This window comes from Lipotes vexillifer, unplaced genomic scaffold, assembly GCF_000442215.2.
Source record: "Lipotes vexillifer unplaced genomic scaffold, Lipotes_vexillifer_v1.1 scaffold1584, whole genome shotgun sequence".
NCBI lineage: Eukaryota > Metazoa > Chordata > Mammalia > Artiodactyla > Lipotidae > Lipotes > Lipotes vexillifer.
In genome coordinates, this window is record NW_006782397.1 from 216,506 (window position 1) to 236,673 (window position 20,168).

General features: G+C 38.2%; 1 protein-coding gene across 1 annotated transcript in view; it reads left to right on the plus strand.

The window, feature by feature from the left end:
- The first annotated feature begins 2,530 nt into the window (after positions 1 to 2,530).
- YTHDF3 (YTH N6-methyladenosine RNA binding protein F3) overlaps positions 2,531 to 20,168 on the plus strand; it is a 25,097-nt gene continuing 7,459 nt past the window's right edge. The window contains exons 1-5 of the mRNA XM_007455263.1: positions 2,531 to 2,554; positions 3,055 to 3,079; positions 8,846 to 8,925; positions 17,634 to 18,554; positions 18,651 to 19,418. Coding sequence (XP_007455325.1) covers positions 2,531 to 2,554; positions 3,055 to 3,079; positions 8,846 to 8,925; positions 17,634 to 18,554; positions 18,651 to 19,418 — 1,818 coding nt within the window. The remainder of the gene's footprint in view (positions 2,555 to 3,054; positions 3,080 to 8,845; positions 8,926 to 17,633; positions 18,555 to 18,650; positions 19,419 to 20,168) is intronic.

Genomic DNA, 20,168 nt, shown 5'->3' on the forward strand with positions numbered 1-20,168 from the left:
TCACTGGATAAAGGCAGCAAGGTGGCTGAGGAGTGAAAGGGGGCTGAAATCCAGCCTGCCCTCTCCTTTGCAAGCTGTGACCACAGCAGGTATTCACTAGGAGGCTGAGATGCCTGCGGCCCTGTGCAAGAGTGAAGCGCTGTCTAGAATCTAGACTCTACAGCTAGAGTCTGAACACTTCTGGAGTCAGTGGGGAGGATCTGAGGTAGTTCCCACAGGTACTTAAAACATATTTAATATTAAATGGGCCACATCTCATGGTAGGTAGTGCTGCATTCTGCAACTTCAGACCTCCAGGCTAGTTAGGATAATATGGAAGGAAGGAGTTTGTTGGGGGACAGAAAGAGAACAGAAACTCACCAGAACATGTCATTAGGCAGCATTATATGGTGGCTACAGTACAAACTCTGGAGCCAAACTGCCTGTGTTCAAATCCTGGCTCTCACAGTGATCAGCTGTGTTATTTCAGGCACTTTTCTTAACCTCATTGTGTGTCAGTTTTTGTTAACAGCACTTAATGCCCAACGATGCAATGAGGATTTTAATGATTATTACAGTGCCTGACATGTAGTGATGAATAAATGTAAGCTATTACCACCATTCTGGGAATTCTTTAGCAAAGGAACCAGAAACTAGCCCTGTATAGCCCACTGCTTCTTGAGGGCTTAAGCTTTGCCAGGAATTATCCATATCTGACCTTATTTTACTCATGGGGAAACTAAGGCTTAGAAAGGTTCAGTGACTTTCCCAAGGTTATACAACTAATGTGCCTAGCCCAGCTGTAATTCAAACTCAGATTGGTTTGGATCCCAAAGCCATGCTTTTTAACTAAGATAATTAAGGTTGGAAGGCAAAGCCTGTAAGATTTCACATGCTTCCTCTAGTATACCCTCCGTTTGTTTCCCCACTCATAACAGGTACTGTAGTAGCAAAGAGTTTTCAGGCTAAGGTCAGTAAGGAGGGAGGATGGACAGACTGGAAAGATTAAGAGCAACAGTTGGAAGGGTGCGGTAGGGTGGAGCAGGGTGGTCTTGGGAAATTGCAAAAGCTTTCAGCCTGAGCTGAGAATCAGGCAGAGTCTCACTTGGGACTTACGGCAAAATGGGAGAGAGGGGAGCTAAGCAGACCTGCAAAATGCCTCTTGGTGATGTATATGAAACACTGGACTCTTGAGACAAGATTCACTTCTATTCATTGCTTCTAAAATATTGTTGCATTGTTAAACACAAAGTCAATCCTATAACTTAGCAATTTCATATTTTATAAACTATCACTTATCCGATGGCTTTTAAGTAAAGTAAGGATTTGGCCATTTAAGTAATTTCTTTACAAAGAGTCTAAGAAATCTTTGCCTTTATTGCAAAGACGTTGTTTCAACCAACCATTCAAAATGTTGTAAATCAGCTCCTTTGGTTTTGCCAATTTGCAGAAAAGTAACTTTACCAGTTTCTCTTGAACCTTTAAACTTCTGTCCTTTTAGGAATGAAAAAACGTCCTGCAACTGTGCTTACCTTTCCCAAGGTAACTATTCATTCATCAAAATCAACGTCAGGGGAGGGTAAAGTCTGACTTCAGAGGTGACGGTTAATATGAGTTATTCCTATCATGCTCCTGGGGTTTGGAGAGAACGAACACTTGCCGGGGCACCTCCTATGTGCTTTTAAGTGGCGGCGCCCAGAGCCGCAACCCAGCCACTTTCGCTGCACGTGCTGACTCGCGGTTCGCCCAGCAACTCCGTACCGAGGGCCGCCGACTCATCCCGCCGCCCACGTGGCCTTGGACAGCCTCGGACGGCCGCGGTGGAGGCCTGGCCGCCCCAGCTCGATCACCTAGGGGCGGCCGCGGCGGTACGTTCACTCCGCGGCCGGGAGGGCGCCGCCGGCCGGCCTCTACAATCCCGGGCAGCGCCCGCCTGCCGCTCACGCCCACTTCCCGCCCAGAATGAGACAAGACTCCGGCTCCTGCCCGGCTCCCTTCTGCTGCTGCTGCCGCTGCCGCCGCCGCCGCCGCCTCCCGACGCGCGCCCTGCCACCTCCGAGCGGGACAGAAGAAAGGCACCGCCGCGCCCCAGAGAGCCGGCGCTCGCAGCCGCACAACCGCGCTCCGGACGCGGCGCATGCGCCGACGGGTCCACCGCGCGGGCCCGTCTCAGATCACGTGAGGGTGCGGAGGCGGAGCCAAGGTCTGTGGCGGGAGGGTGGGGGAGGAAGAGCGAGGTGAGCGCGGACGTCAGAGTGGAGAGCGGAAGGTCAGGGAGGCTCAGAGCGGAAGTGAGACTAGGGAGCCTGTCCGCCATTGTGGACCCGAGAAGCGGAGAGAGAGAGGGGAGGAGAGCGTGCAAGCGGAAGAGACGGGCCCCTTCCACCGACTCCCGAGCGCGAGGCCCTCTTTCTGGCTTCTTAGCGAGCGGCGGCGGCTGGACCAGTCTCTCGGCCGAGGGCGGCAGCCAACTGCTGTGAGTGCACGGGGAGAGGCCCAGGCGGCGGCGGCGGCGGCGGTAGCAGCAGCAGCTCTCGGGTTGCGGTGAAGAATGTCAGCCACTAGCGTGGATCAGGTGAGGGAGCAGAGGCCGCAGGCTCGGCGAAGGCCCGAGCCCCGGAGCTCCACCCTCGCGTGGGGCTCCGGCTCCTCCCCGTCGCCGCCGCCGCCGGGCTCGTAACGGTGCCCCGGGCACGACTGGTTGCGGTCCCGCCGCCCGAGCCGGGGCGTGCGCCCGGGCCGCGGAGCCTGCGGTCCAGGCGGGCGGCCGCGGGGGCCGCGGAGGGTGGAGGCAGGAGTGCGCTCCGGGGCCTTCGGACGCGTCCTGAGGGCGGCAGAAGTGGGGCTGACCCCGGGCGAGCGCTGGGAGACGGCTTCCGAGTGGGGGGTCGGAGGGCTAAGCCCCGGCATGGGTGGGCGGTCGGTGGCGATGGAGGATGTGGTGGGTTTCACTCCTACGCGGATTGTTTAAAATAACTTGTCTCGGATAACGTCTCTGACTAACACGCTTTTCCTCTCTTCCTTTTTTTTTTTTTAATTTTTCCTTATTACCACATCTTTCATCTTGCTACACAGAGACCTAAAGGGCAAGGAAATAAGGGTGAGTTCGGATATTTTTTTACCTGTATTTCTCATTGTTGGTTTGATGTTACTTTTAAACTATGTGAAGGCCTTTTTGGTTTTGATATTTTGTTTTTGTTTTGTTTTGTTTTTGTTTTTTTGAAATGTAGGATTAGAGAAACAGTTCGTCTCGGCTAAGGCAGCCAAATGCTGCCCGAAAGTTTGGTAGGTCTTTGGTAGGTCTTTATAGAAACCAAAGTGATACGAGAAACCGTTTTATTAGCTTGTATTTCACTTAAGGAGGTATTGTTATGGATGTAGTGACATTTCTTTAATTTTACAGTCTGTGTTATGTGACTTCTGCCACAGATTCTCCCAGTGTATGTAGATAAGTGGACATTTTCTTCCTGTCTGGTTTACGTTGGAACGCGCAGCCCACATAGAATTCTGTGTTCCAGTAGTGGAAATTGTACCGTTAGTCACTGGTTTCGTTGAAGTCGTTCCCATTGAGGCAGTAGCCAGTTAGAGATCAGAACGGAACAGGCATGTCATCTTGCTCTGTAGTCTTGCAAGGTTTGACTCAATATGGTACTTTAGAAAGGATTGGGAAGGAAATAGTTTGTGAGGTTCCTGCCAGGATTATATGATTTACTCTTTAGCTAAAAGAAAAAAAAAAAGTACTGCTGGAAGTCAGGCATTTTTAAAAAATTAGTGTGATTTGTGTTTATTAATATGGAACCATACAGTCAGCTGACTGAAACATGACATTAATCATGTGACATTAGTAAGGGTAGAACAATAACTGCTTTCTTGGGATGGTGCCAATTAAATAACATTACAGTGAACTATGTATTTATTACATTTTGTAATAGGGCTTGAAATTAGACTAAATAGAATTATGCTTCCTGTTTCTTATTTCTGTAGTGAAGTATTACCTACAAAGTAAGATCTACAGTCGCCTTTTAGATGTAAAGTTTAATGTCTTTTATTGGTGCTCCTTACGTTCTTAGGGTTTTTATTAGCTATTGCACATTTGAAAGGAATGGGTTCTGTATGCACAGCTTAATTTTCTTTTGAGTTGTAGTACAATTTTTTTGAGAATTTTTACATACTAGTTATATGGCACTGTATTAGGTAACAAATTCGTTGCTTTATTTTGATTAAAGATGTATATAAACAGCAATTTAAAATTTTAGAATTTAATTTTAGAATTATCCTCTGTGGTGTAAGCACAAAGCTCAGAATTTGATATTGTTGATTTATTTTAAGTGAATTTTAAAAAATTTATTTGTAAATCTAAAAAGAATGATCCATTAATTTCTTGTTTTGTTAGTCTGCCCATTAGGAAGTATATAGACTTGGACATATGTGCAATCTGTGGTCATTATTGCCTAGCATAAATTATTTTATCCTAGATCTGTGGGGAGGTGGCACTTTGCAAGGCTATTTGAAATGCTAAGTGTTTTGTGTTACCTGCTTTAAGGTAAGTGCAAGTTCTATGAAGTACTTAACTTGTTTGACAAAACAAAATAGAGCATCTACAGCATTATAAGCCATTACTGTATTACTGTAAGTTTGATTTATGACAGTTATTTCACTTAGGTATGTCCTCATGACATCTTTGATATCAGAGATATAAATTTTCTGTAAACAAAATTGTGTATCAACTACAAATAAATATTTATTGGTTAGTAAAATTTTTTTAATCCATTTGTATCACCTCTGTTAGATGTATTTAGACACACATACAAAGTATTTATTTGGATAGTTGTTTATTCCAAGAAATTTTTCTTACTTTCCCCCATACTCTTCAGTTCATAATTTCATCCATGGATAGAACAATGGACTAGGATTCCTAAGAGACCTGTGTTCTCATACTGCTGACTTGCCAAGTGAGCTTGAACACATTGCACCTTTCAGTCAGAATTTCTCCTCTCTCTGTAAAATAAAAGTAACAATTCTAGCCATAAATCCTATTGTATGTTACGAGGGTTGTAGTTAAAATAGTCCATTGCTCCAGTAGCCATGATAATTGCTGCCTCACCTCATCTATTTATTGTTAAGGTGCAGGAAGACTATTGCCTAAGACCTGGCAGGAGGGAAAAATTCTGTTGGCCTAAAAGTATTGGTAATTATTTAAGCTGCTTTAAATTGGTAGATACTACAAGTGTACAAATACACATACACATTACTTGTATTTTTATGCCTCTGAGAATTAACAAGGAAAAGGCAGCAGTTCCAGTGAACTGATACAAGTAGCTATATGTGTGTTTAAGAAAAACTACTCTGCCTTAGTTGACTTGGTTTTCAAGCTAGTAAAATTGTTTTATAATTTTTCTGTTTACTTTTATGAAGCAGAAAGCTAAGTTATTTTTCTTGAACTACAGTCCCGGTGTTCTAAGAATATGAGTATTAAACTTGAATTCAGAACTTAGCAACCTCATGAAAAATGGATGTCCCTGAGGAATTATCAGAATTCTGAAAGCATAATCCTTTTTAGTTGACTTAATATGATTTCAGGGACTGTGTATTTCCTTTCTTAATAGTCTTCAGTTGACAGCATTAGCCCAACACCTGGCTTCAGTGTCTTTGATTTTCTACTATTTTTCTGTATGTCCTGAAATACACTAAAGGAGCAAAAATTTAAAAGGAATTCTATATCAATCTCTTTGTAAGGCAAAAATGCTTTTGTAGTATAAGTAATACTTCTAGGTTTACTTGTTTATAAGTTTGAATTCTTTTTAATAGATTGTCCCTATGTTAAATATTAGAACTCTTTTATCCTTGGCCAGGGTAGTACTGAAGGATAGTAGAAATTTAAGGATAGTTATGTACCTATTGGCCCGTAATTTAAAACTGACTTCATATCACTTTTATTTATTTAACAAGTGGAATTTTTGCTTGCTGGAATAAAAGTGTACCATTCCTTTCCCGGCAGGCACCACAGATAAAAGTGTCAGATCCCATGCTTCTAGTAGCCTCAGGCCTTGCTGCCTGCTTCCACCTATCCCTTAAGTTTATAAATAGGCAAATATATGGAAAGGAATTTATCTTTTCCCTCCTCTCCTCACCTGCCCCTCCCAACAGAGGGACATAGTCATTGTTTGGTACTGCAATTTAAAAGAATTAGGCTGAATTTGGCTATCTTTTAGTGTTTCAGAAAAGTAGTGGAAAATGCCTTGTATTTTGGCAATATCTTTTGTATCCTCTCTCCACCCTACCCCTAACCCCTCGGGAAATGACTGCAAAGCACTTTACTGTTATTTTAGGCTTCATTTTATTAATCCTCAAAACATTCCTATAAGGAGATAGAGGGTATATGGTATTGTCGCTGTTTTTGTAGGTGGGAAAACATGATGCACAGATCTGTTGACTTTCCTAACTTGATGTAGTCAGGACCAGAGCAAAGAATCACCTGGCTCCTAAGGCCCATGTTCTATCTTGATTTGACTCTGCTTCATAGAGCAGAGGAAACAGGCGAAGAATCATGTAAGTCATCTGTTCTTTTTTCCCTGAAGAACTTGTACAGACTATGGGACTAGCTTGGATTTCATTACTATTTAATGGCTTTCAGTCACCAAGACATTAGATTGTCATTAAGTAATGTTCAAAACCTGAAGTCTTTAAGACAATTGAATTTCTTTAAGAAAGGTATGCTTCTGAAACTCTAGGGCTAGCTTCTTATTCAGATTCTAATTTGATGCAAATTGCTTATCAGTATGCGTGAAATACTTAAAACAAAATAAAACATTTTTTCCTTAGATTGACATAGTCCTTGAATGATCTTTTAGGACTTAGACATTTTAATGCATCATTATAAATGACTACAGACTATTTACTTAGTGTATGAGAATATTTTCTTAGTCTCGGCCTCTTAGCATTAGAAGAAAAGATAGAACAGAGCAGATGAGTAAGAAGAGCAGTATAATATATATTTGGATAAATTTTAAGTAGGTACTTTTTTTTTTTTTTTTTTACTGTTTTAGCAGTGTGGACTAAACTTCTGATAATCTAATGAATACAAGAGATAATAGTTGTAATTTTGAAATGGATAGCTGTTTCAGATAGTGTTAAATACGTACGTAACAGTGACAAATATGTACCAGTCCAGGCATGTAGTGAAGAATTCTTTTTCAGGAGGTAATAGAACAGGCATAACTATCCTTGATAGAGGAGTGGTGAAGGAGAACAGATACGTTAGAATCTCTTGGGCTGAAATGATTAGCCCCCCTGAAATAACCTAAGGCACCCTCCACTTTAATTTTTTTTCTAGTGGCTGTTACATATTTAAATTCTGGGGAGCACATTTAGCTCAACCCTGGCATTGATGCATTCCTTATCAAATGCAGTTAAGCCACCTCAGTGGAGCCAAGATCACGGTGACCTTGAGGTTTCTCTTGTAGTCTCTGAGGGGCAGTGTAGAATCATGAGAGGTCTACTTTGAAGGCTTCACAGAGTAGTATTTTTTTGAGTGATCATTGCTACTCAGTGGGTGGCAGAGAACTAAGGGATTTTACCTATTTTTGCTCCCATGACTCTGTCAACTTGTGTATTTCATTTATGTCTCTGAACTCATTGGAATGATTAGGGAAAATAAAGATGTTATGATATTATAGAAGAACACACAACGTAAATCCATTGCTCCTAACCTTAATTTATAATATTTTATATTTTAGTATTGTATTTAAAAATACTGTATTTTTAAGCAACAAATCTTCAGGTATTGAGGGGCTTTTTTTTGTTTCCAAGAGATTAGTCGATTAGTCATAAGCTTGTTTATGTGGTCCTAAAGTAATTTTTAGTCCTGTTTGGATCTTGTAATATTTTATGTGATAATAATATCCAAGATTTTTAAATACTGTCATTGAATACTCAGATGAGATGAGGTAGGTACTATTAATAACCTCCTTGAATAGAGAAGTAGTCAGAGTTAGATAGGCTAAGTTACTAACTAGAGATTCCCCCACCTTCTCCGTGTTGGACTTGGGATTCAAACCCAGGATCTTTTTACCTTGAGTCTGTGCTCAAAAGCACTGAGACAGTGTCCAGAACAACAGCTTGATACAGAGCGTTTATGGAAGTGATCTCTGAACAAATATGGCATTATAAATCACTCTGACTGGTTTTCTCGTATGTTGCAAGAGTAATCATGGTTATCTTTAGTGTCTTAGTTTTATTTATACTTTCTTGTGAAAGTCTTCATTGTTTTTTGTTTAGAGTAAAGGCCCTTTTTATTTAGATTTTTTTATGATAATATTTATTTATTGTGATATTGCTTCAAGTGAATTTTAGCCACTTTCTTTGACTGGAGACACTTAAGATATTTATTTTAACGTCGGTTACCAAACAAGGTTATTTATTTACCTTTATTGGACTGAGTAGTAAAGTGATTTAACAAAGGTAGAGAACGTTCAGAAATCTATCTTGTCAATAACACTGCTTAAAGTGGTTATTTTAGATTCAAATATAGCATTAGCAAACCCTTCCAACATTTTAATTTAACTGCTTACTACAGTGTTGAAATTGGGATATTTACGTTATGTTTTTAGTAATGAGAAGTGTATATATGCTTTGTATTTATGTAATCTTGGGCTTATATATACAAGATTTGTAAGTTTTTGGTGGCACGTAAATATTTATATCCAAAATTAAGTTAATCCTAAAGGGGGTTTTTAAATGAAAAGAACAAAGAACCCAGGATAAGTTTCCAATTTGATTTGAAAAATATTGAAAATATTAGGTTATTTTGTGAGTTTCATAAAGATAATTACAATACATCTAATACAAACATATTTTTTAGTTTCAGTACAAAACGGTTCGATTCATCAAAAAGATGCTGTAAATGATGATGATTTTGAGCCATACTTGAGTAGCCAGACAAATCAGGTAAGTGTGACAGTCACATATTTAGGAAATTAAACTTACTGATTTTTTAAAGTAGGTATTTTAGTTGAATGAGGCGAACCCTAACATGAATTAACCCAGTGTGCCTACATAATAGTGAATAGCAGCTGCAGGCTTTTGGCACAAGAGAGTTCTTTGGAAATTGGAGATAGCTGAAACTAGATTATGAAATACAGAGATATGAAGATGAACATTTGTATATATTGTGGTTAGATTTTTTTTTTTGACTGTTGAATTTAATCTTTTAATGCTGCTGCCATATCTTCATCGCTAAAGCAGATTATAAGGTTTAATTAGCTAGAAGTTTGTGGGAGAAGACTAGTTTGTGCCTGAAATTTTTGGTTAGTATAATTAAAGTTTTAATATAACCTGGTATGTAACCTGGTAGCATAGGAAATAGAATTAAAGATATCATAAACACACTTGCTTATATATTGTAGGCATGGAGAATTTCATCAAATCAAATAACTGGTCGCTTTTGAGGTTCTTCTGTGTTTGAATTTTTCACAGATAATCTTGTGATTTTGTATATAGGAATAATTTATATTTAAACATTGCCAAAAAAGAATGATATTTCTTAGTCTCTGCATACCAATTCTGCATCTCTTTCTGTTTGTTAATAAAAATGTCACTACTAGAAATAAATTAAAAAAAAAAACTTTCATTATTAACCAGTTTCTTTAGAGAGAACATTCTGGAATGAAACTCTTTGTTGTTTTGCTTATAAAAAGACATACGCAAAATGTACCTTGAAATCTTAACCTAGTTTTTTTTCAGTTATAAAAGAATAAGGAACCAAATATTGTTACAGAACTTTGCAGTTGCAGAGAAAATTTGAAAAAAAAATGGTTTCCAATTTGTGGAATGTACAGTTATTTTTAGGACTTTGGAGAGCCATGGTTATGTTCAACCTGATCTACATTTATTTCTCTTTAACCACCCCCTTCTATCTGTTGATCTACATCCCTAGCGTATGTTGGGAGGGAATAAATAAATAAGAAAGAATAAAAATGGGTGATAAAAATCTATGAAAGTTTGGCTACTTTAAAAAAAATGAAAAAGTTCATTTCATTCTTATGTAATCTGCCTTTATGATCTCAATAACAAATTTACTTTCCACCTAAAGGTTGTGAAAGAATATATTACTGGAAAATAGGGCAAGATCATTTGTTGTGAAGTGTAGTGCAAGTTTTAAAAGAAATATATTCTGTTCTATTTGGTCCCATACAGTAATCTCAGTTAGCATCCTTATGGCAGTGTTTCCAACTTCTTTGAGAAATTCTGATATAATGAGGTGTAGTAGATATTCTCCTAAAAAGATCTCCATGATCAGATAACTTTGGGAAATTTATTTGGTTTACATAATTGTTTTTTGCTACTTGATTTTATACTGTTTGTATCTTAATGTAAAATGATTTTCTAAGACAAGGGTATGGTATGAATATTCTCTGACTGACTTGTTCAAACTCTATTTTCAAGAAATTTTAATGGATTATAAATGTTTGAGAATTGCTACCTGTGAGAATCTTCTCATTTTATTTGGTAACATGTTTCATAATTTATTTGTCACAGGGGCTTAGAAGATTGGTTTTTTGGCATTCCACAGAGATGCTTCAGGTCTGCCTAGGGGAGACCTGGGGAGGGTAACCTGGATCCTACCCGTGCAGCAGCCAGAGCTGTGCTTTGCTTTTCATGTGTTTTATATGTTGGAATTCTGCATAAGATTTCACATAAAGTGTTGGAAAGCCATTATTTTTTAAGACTATAAGGGCAGTTACCTTAGTGAACCCAGTTTTTAAATTGAATCATAAAAGTTTCCTTATGCTGGGGCAAAAACATCTGTAAAAGGTTTGTTTTAATGTGATGTTTAAATGGAAGGTCTTATACTTTATATTAATTAAATCACTTACTGATGTTAGAATCAATGTCATGTGCTCTTTAAAGAGAAGTCTTAAAGTTTAATACCAGTACGGCTGTATTTTACCTCCCTCTCCTTGCCAGTGCTGATGAATAGGTTTTCAGCAATTATCTTCCTGTAATAACTAAAAATAATTGTCTAACCAGGATACATATTTACCTTTTAAAGAATACTAACACTATAGAATATTGAAAACTGGGTTTATTGGACAGCAGAATTGAAAATTATCTGAAATCTTAAAGGTAAGCTGTACATAATTTAAATTTATCGTAGTCACTTAGCTAAAATAGAAAAGTTTTTACAAATTGACCTTTTAAAGTACACTATTGAAAAGTGGATTTATTGATGAAGTATCTAAAGTAATTATTTTCAGATGTAAAGTTATACAAGTATTTGTTTCTTGTACTGACCTAGCTGAAATAATTGGCTAATTAAAAATTTTTTCAACTAAATATACAGGATGTCTTTAAAATTAAATCCCTTCATCTGATTTTAATATTATAAATAATAAAAATGATATTCTTTAGTCTAGAAAAGTTTTTAATGTTTGTTTTATATGCTTAGATCTAAATCAAGTCAAACCCAGGGATGATTTAAAAACAGGTTGTTGGCCTTTTACTTCTGTGGCAGCATATTCTATTTTCTCACGCTCAATTTCTCAGGGAATAATTTTCATAGTAATTTTAAAAGTAAACGTATGTCCTTCAGGGCTTAAAATTAGTTCTCTATAGTTCCTCGGAATAATCTGACGATTAAGTTGATTAAAAATTCAGGTTTAATTGATACTGTTCAAGATGCTGTGTAATTTGTGCATATAAATTTGAAGAATAAATTGAAAAAAATGAAGTTTGAATTGGTCTGCTTGTATATATGGGGAAATAAATTCCTAGCCATGCTTATCAGAGAAGAGGTATAGAGAACTAAGACAGTAACAGATTTTTTCTGTCCATGTTATTACTGCCCTTAGGTAAGGTTTTCATTATCTCTGCTGTTGGAATGATTTCTTAACTGGTAATTCCATATTGCCACTCAGCAGTCCTCTTAAAGTCCAAGTCTGTTGCCGTCGTCATGTTAAAGACTTATCAAAGCTTCACCACAGTGGATATATATATTCACTATATGAGAGCCCTTAAAAGGGCTCCACTTCCCTCCCTGCCTCATCTTTGGTCAACTTTATGCATGTAACTTATTTAGGGAATAGGACTTCTTATTTTCTGAAAACATAAGTATTTTCTGAATATATTCTTTCATGATCTCAAGCTTTCCAATTATATGTATGATGTACACACACAGACTCTCATGTCTGTCACGTCATGAAGTCTTCTGATTTTCCAGTTACTTGCCCCCTCCTCTTTGTACTAGAGTTCTTGTTTTGCTTTGTTCTTACTTCTGTAACAATACCTATCAAATTGCAGGGTAAATATGTCTTCCGTACTAGACCTGTGAAGCGCTCCAGGTCAGAGACCATGTTCTTTATCTTACTTTCTCCATGTTCTTTATCTTACTTTCTCCATGTTCTTTATCTTATTTTCTAGGTTATCCAATGTACTCAAGGATTCTGGGTTGATTCTAGGTTGACTGGCGCTGTATCTGGCATGTAGTAGGCATTCATTAAGCATTTATTGAATAAGTAGATTAGGTTAACTGCTAGAATTAGGGAATGAAGAAGTATGCTTGATGAAATATTCAGATTAATTGAGTATAATGTATGATACATTTTTTCTTATGACATCTATGTGATTAAATATGTATGTATTTTACTTTTTGAGAAGTACAATAATATTTTTAAAATAATAGAAGAAAATGTACATAAACATTAAAAGTATATTAAACTTCACTTAACTTTTTGTTAATCTAGTAGTTAGTTCTGGGGTTTGAAGTACCTCAGGTTCTTAATGGAAAACAGTTTCCGATTTTCTATGCAGACGTGCTGTTTTTGGTGAATAATACCTCAACCATTTTTTATTGAACTTCTACGACATTGTACAATGTTCTTTCTTGGAAGTTTGGATATTTATGAAGTAAAAATAGGCATTAAGTTACTATAACTGAAAGACTCAGTTATAATTGAGTTGTATTAAAGTGTCCTCAGGTCAGAACAATAATCATGAATTTTTTCTTAGTGTTGTTCAAGTTTTCTTTGAGATAATAGAAAAACAATTGACCTGACTCACAAGGCTAAGAAATGAAAATTATAAATGATTTTGAAATTCAAAGGAAGAGTTTTTCATCTTTTCTATATTTTATTTTTCAAATTAAAACAAGATTAACTCCTATACTTCAGTATAGCACTTTGCAGTTAACTAGATTTTTAAAGATATGTAATTGATTAGAGCAGCAGGTATTTTCCCATTTTACCGACAAAGAAGCAGGGTTAGAGAAATTAAATGATCTGATGATCACTGACATAGAAACTTCAAGAGTAGGGAATAACTACTGTTGATTGAATATTTAGTGTGTCTTAGGTACGTTATCTTTATTTCTTTTTAATATTCGAGAAAACTCGTTTTAAGTAACTTGATATTGGCTTCACACAGCTGATAAGTACTGGGTTGGGATTAGAATTTAGTTACCTCGTGGCTTCATATCCACCTTCAGGTTGCGTTTCTAAGTTTATGCTCTAGGTAAAGGGTTTGTGGATCTGTTATTTTACGAGTATGTTTAATTATATCCATTGATTATTATATATCATTTTTTATGTGTACATATTATTTTCCCCTTTTCAATTAGCTTTTTGAGTAAGAGGGAAATGCCAAACATTTCATATCACTTGGTTAAAGGTTATATATCTTTAAACAACAAAGTAAAATTTCACTATTACCAATTTCAGAATTATGAATAAACTAAAAGTGATTATTTGGACATAAACTGTTAAATTGATTGTACCTCGTTGTACCAGGTTTGAAGTAAAAGGTGAAAGAAAGTTTTGAGTTTCTGTTTTCCATCATCAGTAGGTGGAAATTTTGCTCCCCTTCATTCCACTTAGCTAGCAACTAAAAATCTATCTTACATTTAGCAAAACGTTTAAAAATATTTCCAATTATAATCGAAGCTCTGCTAATACAAAATGTGTTGACCATATCTTACTTTTAAACTTTAGTAGTTTCCTACAACTTTGTTCTTACTAGAACCCAAACCAAAACCCTTGCCTTTTGGAAGGAGACTGCTTAAGTTACTTTCGTAAAGCTGAGGAAAAAACATCTCATTCAGCTAAAACTACTGAAAGAATTAGGAAATAAATAGCATTGTTTGATAAACTGGAGAAAGCAGGCCATTTATCCATTGTACTCAAGGATTCTAGGTTGGTAGCATAGAAGCACTGTGGATAGCTCTGTAGCCAGGTAGGGACAGCAGTGCATCTCTGCTCATTAGCTTGAGCTGTTTGACGAGGCCCTTGTGATTAATGGAGCACATTTTAAAGTAATTTAATCTTACCGTTTTGACAAAATCAGTAGTTTAGGGGTGAAGTAGTAAAACCCATGATTTAAAAAATAATTGAAAAGATATTTAATAAAAGGCCCCACAGCAAAAGGGTGTGGACCTGCTCCAGCCCCAGAAGTGGCAGAATTGGTGAAAATTTGTTACCTATTTAATCTAATAATATAGCTTGGGGGGGCTTTTTTTTTTTAATAGGAATCAGTATATATTAGATAATCTATTAAAACCGGGTTGACAGACTGTGACCCAGGGACCAAAACATGTTTTCTTTGAGGAAACCCTTGAGCTAGCAGCTTTCTAAAGGGTTGTTAAAAGAAGATGAATATGTGACTGCAACCGGATGCCGTATTGGGCTTTTGCAGAGCTTAAAATATTTGCCTATTGGCTCTTTAGTTTGCTGATCCCTGAGTCATGTGATGGATATAGACAAATTAGGAACCTGATGTGTAACTGTTGTGCAAAATTCAGCATTTGTGAGGGTGAAGTAAGAATATTCAACATAAGTTACGAGTATAATTTTGCAAACACTTGATCATGATGAATGAACTTAAAAATTTTCCACCTTGTCTGTTTTTCCACTCCCACATCCAGGTAAAGACTTACTAAGTCCAGATTTCAACGCCAACATTCTAAATTAAAACTTTGAAACTGAAACTGATTACCTCCATACTCAACTCAGCTTCCTTATTCTTTCCTCATGTGGAATATATTCACTTCCCTGAGCAATGTGTCTTTAACTGTAGGTTTTCTTTTAGAATGATTATTTTATATCAGTATTTTTCACAATGTACGCATTCAGTAAGTGTTTGGTTAAAAAAGTAATAAAGGGAAACCTTGAATAACTTCAAAAAAATTTAAAAATTAAAAAAATCTTGATTGTGTATGTTCATTAATATTGGCTAAATTTTGGGGCTTTCTCAACAGTGACTTCAGTATGAAGTACTATGAATACTTTTACTTTCAATAAATAATTTGGTGATGGAATTATAAACAGGCGTGTGTGTGTATATCCACGGCTACTGAAGCTTACTCATTATTAATTTCTTCAAGAATTTCGTTTTTCTTTGAAAACCACTGTTGGTGACTTTGAGCTTCCCTCAGGCTTCATTTCCTTCATACTAATATTGTGAGCATTCTTTGAATATATTTTCAAATATGGTTAATAATTATCCAATATAGTTAAAGAATATGTTCAACTAAATTAGTAAATGGTTGACACATATATTTCCAGTTTTGAATACAGTGGAACATACTTAATATCAAATGTGTTGAAAGTCTTTTTTCTCTTTAAATAATGCTGACATAGTTTTTTGTTTTTAAGTTCAAGTTTTACTGAAAACACTCAGTAAATCTGTCTTAATTATTAACTTAAATGCAGCCTTTATTTGATTCTCTTGTCATTTTCATTTAATTATATGAGAGTCATTTCAAAAGGCAAAATATGAAATTAGCTTTCTTATGGACAGTGGACAGTTTTAATAGTTGTAAGGTATGTCACAAGTAACAACAGTGATAGTAAAGCATTTTAGTTTTCAATAATAGGCCTTTAAAAAATAAAATGAATTCCAGGTAGTATCTATGATGTAATTGTCACATATTCATATTGATATACTTTCTTGAGTGGGAAAGCAGTGGCAGAATAATCCCAAGAGAGTAACAGCCAAAAAAAACCCAGAATGGGTTTGCTCCATTTTGCACTTTGCTCCAGGGAACTTAGAATGTCTATGTAAATAAAGTGAATAATCAGCCTTCAAAATGGTATTGACCCTTGGGAGGGGAATACAAATTGTCTTGACTAGATATTAGCTTAGTTTTTTTCATCTTGCTTAATTTTACAAATTCTGAAGCTCTGTCCAAGGCTTTAAAAGTCACACCTAAATCATAGAGTGAAAATCTATTACAGTTATCCCTTGGTGTCCCTAGGGGATTGGTTTCAGGACCCCAGCTGATAGCAAAATCCACAGATGCTCAAGTCCCGTATATAAAATGGCATAGTATTTGCATATAACATGCACATCCCCCTGTGTACTTCAGATCACCTCTAGATTACTTATAATACCAAGTACAATGCAAGTGCTATGTAAGTAGTTGCCCGTGTGGCATATTCAAGTTTTGCTTTTTGGAACTTTATGGAAAATTTTTTCTTCCTGAATATTTTCGCTCCATGGATGCAGAACCTGTGGATTGGAGGGCTGGCTGTATCAGACATATTTTTGGCATAAGAAATGTACTTTCAAAAGAAATCTGTAGATGGGCTTCCCTGGTGGCGCCGTGGTTGAGAGTCCACCTGCCGATGCAGGGGACATGGGTTCGTGCTCCGGGTCCAGGAAGATCCCACATGCCGCGGGGCGGCTGGGCCCATGAGTCATGGCTGCTCAGCCTGCGCGTCCAGAGCCTGTGCTCCGCAACGGGAGAGGCCACAACAGTGAGAGGCCCACGTACCGCAAGAAAAAAAAAAAAAAGAAATCTGTAGAATATTTTATTTTTTACATTGGCTAGTAACAAATTTGACTGAGTTTTTTCTTTAATAAGCTTTGATTTTTGGCAAATCACTATATGGATGATTAATTTTATTCAAAATAAAGGTCAATTTAATTACAGTAATTCTGGAAAAAATGATAGGAACTTAACTATTTCTAAATTAAAATTCTGATTAGGAAGGTGATAAATTTGTTACGTAAAATTTAGAAAATAGGCACCTGTAACCAACCATTAAGAAACCATTAGGATTTTGTTTTCTTTTTCAAAATGAGCAAGGCAAAACAAAACAAATATGGATCATGCTCTAAGTATAATCTTGAATCTTTTTTTGTTTTTCCTCTCAGTGTGAACATTTCTCTATTCTAGTTTTTCTTTATGAAAGTACAAAATTTAATTGCTGAACTGGATTCCATCATAGAGATAAACTGTAATTCCTCTATTATTGGGCATAGTTTCCATGTTTGTTTAATCCTTGCACATAAATTTTGTGTTCATCAGTTGCTAAAAATAAAGCTAACAATCAGTGTTTCTGCAAACTTTATAAATCAGCTTTTTGTAGAAATTAGAGTATTTTTAAATCGTGCGCAGAGGATCTGGCTCTTAAACAAAAATAATCCCCACCATATCCCCCCACCCACCTACCCCCGCAAAAAAATACCCTGTAATTTCATTACAGATAAAATGAGTCATCAGTAAGGTTTTTCCTTGATAAAACTGGATTTTAAATTTTAACTTTATCTGGAACAAGTGCATCTGTTTTCCATTTATTTAAAACTATTTGATTTTACTCTTTCAGATGTTTCTCTGCCCCCTAATCTTATTTCTGTCCTGATTGTGGTCTTTTGTTTTCCAGAATAACAGCTATCCACCAATGTCAGATCCATACATGCCTAGTTACTATGCTCCATCCATTGGATTTCCATATTCTCTTGGGGAAGCAGCATGGTCCACAGCTGGAGACCAACCTATGCCATATCTGACAACCTATGGACAAATGAGTAATGGAGAACATCATTATATACCAGATGGTGTGTTTAGTCAACCTGGGGCATTAGGAAATACCCCTCCATTTCTTGGTCAACATGGATTTAACTTTTTTCCTGGTAATGCTGATTTCTCTACATGGGGGACAAGTGGATCTCAGGGACAATCAACACAAAGTTCTGCTTATAGTAGCAGTTACGGCTATCCACCTAGTTCTCTTGGGAGAGCTATTACTGATGGACAGGCTGGATTTGGCAATGATACTTTGAGTAAGGTGCCTGGCATTAGCAGTATTGAGCAAGGCATGACTGGTCTGAAAATTGGTGGTGACCTGACAGCCGCAGTGACAAAAACTGTAGGAACAGCTTTGAGCAGCAGTGGTATGACTAGCATTGCAGCCAATAGTGTGCCACCCGTTAGCAGCGCAGCACCTAAGCCAACCTCCTGGGCTGCCATTGCCAGAAAACCTGCCAAACCTCAACCGAAACTCAAACCCAAGGGCAGCGTGGGGATCGGGGGCTCCGCCGTGCCACCACCTCCTATAAAACATAACATGAATATTGGAACTTGGGATGAAAAGGGGTCAGTGGTAAAGGCTCCAGCAGCCCAACCAGTTCTGCCTCCTCAGACTCTAGTCCAGCAGCCTCAGCCGTTAATTCAGCCACCACCACTGGTGCAAGGCCAGCTGCCCCCGCCGCAGCCGCAGCCGCAGCCGGGAGCACAGCCGCAGGCCCAGCCTCACCAAGCGCAGCCGCAGACGCAGGCCCCGCAGAATCGCCGGGCCCCCCCGGTAAAGGCTCCAGCAGCCCAACCAGTTCTGCCTCCTCAGACTCTAGTCCAGCAGCCTCAGCCGTTAATTCAGCCACCACCACTGGTGCAAGGCCAGCTGCCCCCGCCGCAGCCGCAGCCGCAGCCGGGAGCACAGCCGCAGGCCCAGCCTCACCAAGCGCAGCCGCAGCCGCAGCCGCTGCAGAATCGCTGGCTCGCTCCTCGGAACAGGGGGGCGGGCTTCCACCAGAACAGTGGAGGGGGAGGTGAAAACTTTGGTTTAGGTGTTGTTCCTGCCAGTGCTTCACCTTCAAGTGTAGAAGTGCATCCAGTGCTGGAAAAGCTAAAGGCCATAAACAACTACAATCCCAAAGACTTTGACTGGAACCTGAAGAACGGACGGGTGTTTATAATTAAAAGCTATTCTGAGGATGACATACACCGTTCCATTAAGTACTCTATCTGGTGTAGTACTGAGCATGGTAATAAGCGTTTGGATGCCGCTTACCGTTCCCTGAATGGGAAGGGCCCACTCTATTTGCTCTTCAGCGTGAATGGCAGTGGACATTTTTGTGGAGTGGCTGAGATGAAGTCTGTTGTGGACTATAACGCGTATGCCGGTGTCTGGTCTCAGGATAAGTGGAAGGGCAAATTTGAAGTTAAATGGATCTTTGTCAAAGATGTTCCCAATAACCAGTTACGGCATATTCGCTTAGAAAATAATGACAACAAACCAGTTACCAATTCAAGGGACACCCAAGAGGTACCCCTAGAAAAAGCTAAGCAAGTGCTTAAAATAATTGCTACTTTCAAGCACACCACCTCAATCTTTGATGACTTTGCACATTACGAAAAGCGTCAAGAAGAGGAGGAAGCCATGCGTAGGGTAAGAGTACAGTAATTTTTGTGTGTAGTGTCTTTTTATTGGGGTGGTGTGTATGGATGGACATCTTTAATGCCTTTTAATATTACATTCTGAGTTTAAGAACTTTACTCTGAAGGCAACCAACCACTTAGCTTAAGAAACAGAACTCTGCAGACCCCCGTGAAGGCCTCGGATGCCTTTCCAAGGGTAACCCTTAACTCTGAATTTGCTTCCTGCCTATTCATACTCCTCAGGTGATAAAGGTCTTTATTCTTTATCAGAGCCCTGAGTTCTGCATTTGTAATTAAGCAGACTTAAGAACTGGCTAGGGATTCTAGTCGCTAATCTTAAACTTTAATTTTACGGGAAAATGTATTTGGAGCTTGAGACAAACAGCTTTTAAATAAATGTTTGAGTACTACACATTTTGTATTTATGATAAATAGATACTTTCCCCCAGGATTCCTGAGGCTTGTTCATAACTTGTACACTTAAAGCACTTGTACAAAATATAGTAAGGATTTGACTATAGGAAGGCAGCTTAGAATTGAGAAGTGGACTTAAACTCTGCGGAATTTGATTTCTAATTCTGTTATTTGCCCACTGTGAGACTCTTAAGGGAGATGTATCCTGAAGTTACACACTGTTTATACTTGCGTCAGACTGGCCGGGATTTGATCGCAGAGCCCATAGAGCAGGACAGGCTGAGGAATATTTTCTGTTCCAAGCTACAAAAGTAAATTGCAGAGTCCTATTTTTAGGAGGGAAAGA